The 3,980-nt window shown below is 41.0% G+C and overlaps 1 protein-coding gene across 1 annotated transcript in view; it reads right to left on the bottom strand.

Annotated features, from left to right (window-relative positions):
• Positions 1-335: 335 nt before the first annotated feature.
• Positions 336-3,980, bottom strand: part of LOC143223900 (uncharacterized) — an 88,609-nt gene continuing 84,964 nt past the window's right edge. Inside the window, exon 14 of the mRNA XM_076452375.1 lies at positions 336-498. Coding sequence (XP_076308490.1) covers positions 336-498 — 163 coding nt within the window. The remainder of the gene's footprint in view (positions 499-3,980) is intronic.

Here is a 3,980-nt window from a genome sequence, read left to right as displayed (position 1 = left end):
AACGTAGATCACCGCCACAAGGGGAGGCTACTAAACGTGGATCACTATCACAATGGGAGGTTACTAAACGTGGATCACCACCACAAGGGAGGTACTAAACATGGATCACCACCACAAGGGGAGGTTACTAAACGTGGATCATCGCCACAAGGGGAGGTTACTAAACGTGGATCACTACCATAAGGGGGTTACTAAACGTGGATCACTACTACAAGGGGAGGTTACTAAACGTGGATCACTACCACAATGGGAGGTTACTAAACGTGGATCACTACCACAAGGGGGTTACTAAACGTGGATCACTATCACAATGGGAGGTTACTAAACGTGGATCACTACCACAAGGGGGGTACTAAACATGGATCACCACCACAAGGGGAGGTTACTAAACGTGGATCACTACCACAAGGGGAGGTTACTGAACGTGGATCACTACCACAAGGGGAGGTTACTAAACGTGGATCACTACCACAAGGGGAGGTTACTAAACGTGGATCACTGCCACAAGGAGGTTACTAAATGTGGAGTTTTTTGTGTTTATTGTTTCCGCACAAAACTACCCGAGGCCTATATGCGTTAATCGCGTCTAATTTTCAAATGATATATTAGAGGGAAGATAACGGATCAACTTACCTACCGCCATGTTCTGAGCTACTATTATAAAATAGAATAGTAGGGGTTTGAGCGTCACTCTTATAACTCACCGACTATCCTATAGTGCGTAACGCGTTTGTAAATGTGGTAACAGAACAAGACCCCTAGAAACTCTAACGCATAGTGAAGCACGAGACCAGTGGATTAATATACAGATTAAAATAGCTGAAAATAATTCTTAAACACTTTTTATAATGGTCCAGCTTATAGCGAATAAATAAATAAACTATTTCTTATAATTCTACAACATACGTTATTTGTTTCAAAATCTTTGTGCCGAGCTGCCCTCTACACACAACTATTCCTAATTTTGATTAGGAGAGAAAGAAATAGCGAACGCCACCTGTTCCAACTTCAGCTCACAGACTGCTCTTGTCTGACTAAATATTAGATTTTTAAATAGTGAGCTGCAAACCACGAATCATCGGGCATACAGTCATAGACGCTGATAACTAGGATACGTTCAGTCTAAAACATATGTCATAGAAGTAGCAGTTCAATATCTGTATATCATAGAAACACGAACCATTTATATCCCACAAACATTTTCATACGTGTATATCATAGAAACACACGAACCCTTTCAGTCCCAGTAACATTTCCATACGTATATATCACAGAAACATAAACATATGAACCCTTTCTGTCCCAGTAAAATTCATAATTGTTCTACTGACACTTTAAGTTCACATAATTCAGTATTTTGTCTATTTCTTTGTATTATAAAACCTCTTCAAAAATAAATTTATTTCAGTAAGAAAACTTACATTTCTTTACAAGTCAAGGGCGTTTGTTTAAAAAACAAAATTTTATCAAATACACTTAAGCAACAACAAGGAAATAGAAATACACGATTCTAAAAGGGTTTCATCCGGAGAAGATTCATTCCTGAGGGGGTTATTTCCATGGTATTCCACATTAGACTCGCATGTAAATATTTTATCTACTTATCAACGGATTGGACATGCATCCAACAACTGTGATACTGTACAGACCAAATGTCTTGTTATGATATTAAATCTTATCCCTCACGTGAGAGAAGTACTAGTGTCGGGTTTATCTTAACAATGAATCTTCACGGCTCACAGTCATCCGTACTACGTGATCAACATGCCAGATATGCTCTGTTGATGTCAGAATTAGAAAGCGAGTCAGGATTCTTTAGTAAAGTATTGCAATATTAACGATTACTGTTTGGTGATAATCGTACAGTAAAATATTGTCATATTATCGATTACTGAAGGGTTAGAATTGTTCAATAAAGTATTGAACTGGAAGTACGGTGAAACTGTTGGATGTAGCTGGTTCTGTTGAACTGGAAGTATGGTGAAACTGTTGGATGTAGCTAGTTCTGTTGAACTGGAAGTATGGTGAAACTGTTGGATGTAGCTAGGTCTGTTGAACCGGAAGTACGATGAAACTCTTGGATGTAGCTAGGTCTGTTGAACTGGAAGTACGGTGAAACTGTTGGATGTAGCTAGGTCTGTTGAACTGGAAGTACCGTGAAACTGTTGGATGTAGCTAGTTCTGTTGAACTGGAAGTACGGTGAAACTGTTGGATGTAGCTAGGTCTGTTGAACTGGAAGTATAGTGAAACTGTTGGATGTAGCTAGGTCTGTTGAACTGGAAGTACGGTGAAACTGTTGGATGTAGCTAGTTCTGTTGAACTGGAAGTACGGTGAAACTGTTGGATGTAGCTAGGTCTGTTGAACTGGAAGTACGGTGAAACTGTTGGATGTAGCTAGGTCTGTTGAACTGGAAGTACGGTGAAACTGTTGGATGTAGCTAGTTCTGTTGAACTGGAAGTACGGTGAAACTGTTGGATGTAGCTAGTTCTGTTGAACTGGAAGTATGGTGAAACTATTGGATGTAGCTAGGTCTGTTGAACTGGAAGTACGGTAAAATTGTTGGATGTAGCTAGGTCTGTTGAACTGGAAGTATGGTGAAACTGTTGGATGTAGCTAGGTCTGTTGAACTGGAAGTACGGTGAAACTGTTGGATGTAGCTAGTTCTGTTGAACTGTAAGTACGGTGAAACTGTTGGATGTAGCTAGGTCTGTTGAACTGGAAGTACGGTGAAACTGTTGGATGTAGCTAGGTCTGTTGAACTGTAAGTACGGTGAAACTGTTGGATGTAGCTAGGTCTGTTGAACTGGAAGTACGGTGAAACTGTTGGATGTAGCTAGGTCTGTTGAACTGGAAGTATGGTGAAACTGTTGGATGTAGCTGGGTCTGTTGAACTGGAAGTATGGTGAAACTGTTGGATGTAGCTAGTTCTGTTGAACTGGAAGTACGGTGAAACTGTTGGATGTAGCTAGGTCTGTTGAACTGGAAGTACGGTGAAACTGTTGGATGTAGCTAGGTCTGTTGAACTGGAAGTATGGTGAAACTGTTGGATGTAGCTAGTTCTGTTGAACTGGAAGTACGGTGAAACTGTTGGATGTAGCTGGTTCTGTTGAACTGGAAGCACGGTGAAACTGTTGGATGTAGCTAGGTCTGTTGAACTGGAAGTACGGTGAAACTGTTGGATGTAGCTAGTTCTGTTGAACTGGAAGTACGGTGAAACTGTTAGATGTAGCGAGTTCTGTTGAACTGGAAGTACGGTGAAACTGTTGGATGTAGCTAGTTCTGTTGAACTGGAAGTACGGTGAAACTGTTAGATGTAGCGAGTTCTGTTGAACTGGAAGTACGTTGAAACTGTTGGATGTAGCTAGTTCTGTTGAACTGGAAGTACGGTGAAACTGTTGGATGTAGCGAGTTCTGTTGAACTGGAAGTACGGTGAAACTGTTGGATGTAGCTAGTTCTGTTGAACTGGAAGTATGGTGAAACTGTTGGATGTAGCTAGGTCTGTTGAACTGGAAGTACGGTGAAACTGTTAGATGTGGAAGCGAGTTCTGTTGAACTGGAAGTACGGTGAAACTGTTAGATGTAGCGAGTTCTGTTGAACTGGAAGTACGATGAAACTGTTGGATGTAGCTAGTTCTGTTGAACTGGAAGTATGGTGAAACTGTTGGATGTAGCTAGGTCTGTTGAACTGGAAGTACGGTGAAACTGTTGGATGTAGCGAGTTCTGTTGAACTGGAAGTATGGTGAAACTGTTGGATGTAGCTAGTTCTGTTGAACTGGAAGTACGGTGAAACTGTTGGATGTAGCGAGTTCTGTTGAACTGGAAGTATGGTGAAAACTGTTGGATGTAGCGAGTTCTGTTGAACTGGAAGCATGGTGAAACTGTTGGATGTAGCTAGTTCTGTTGAACTGGAAGTATTGTGAAACTGTTGGATGTAGCTAGTTCTGTTGAACTGGAAGTACGGTGAAACTGTTGGATG

This window comes from Tachypleus tridentatus, chromosome 8, assembly GCF_004210375.1.
Source record: "Tachypleus tridentatus isolate NWPU-2018 chromosome 8, ASM421037v1, whole genome shotgun sequence".
Taxonomy (NCBI): domain Eukaryota; kingdom Metazoa; phylum Arthropoda; class Merostomata; order Xiphosura; family Limulidae; genus Tachypleus; species Tachypleus tridentatus.
Note: the sequence above shows the minus strand (reverse complement) of the source record. Positions and strands in the feature narration are given on the sequence as shown.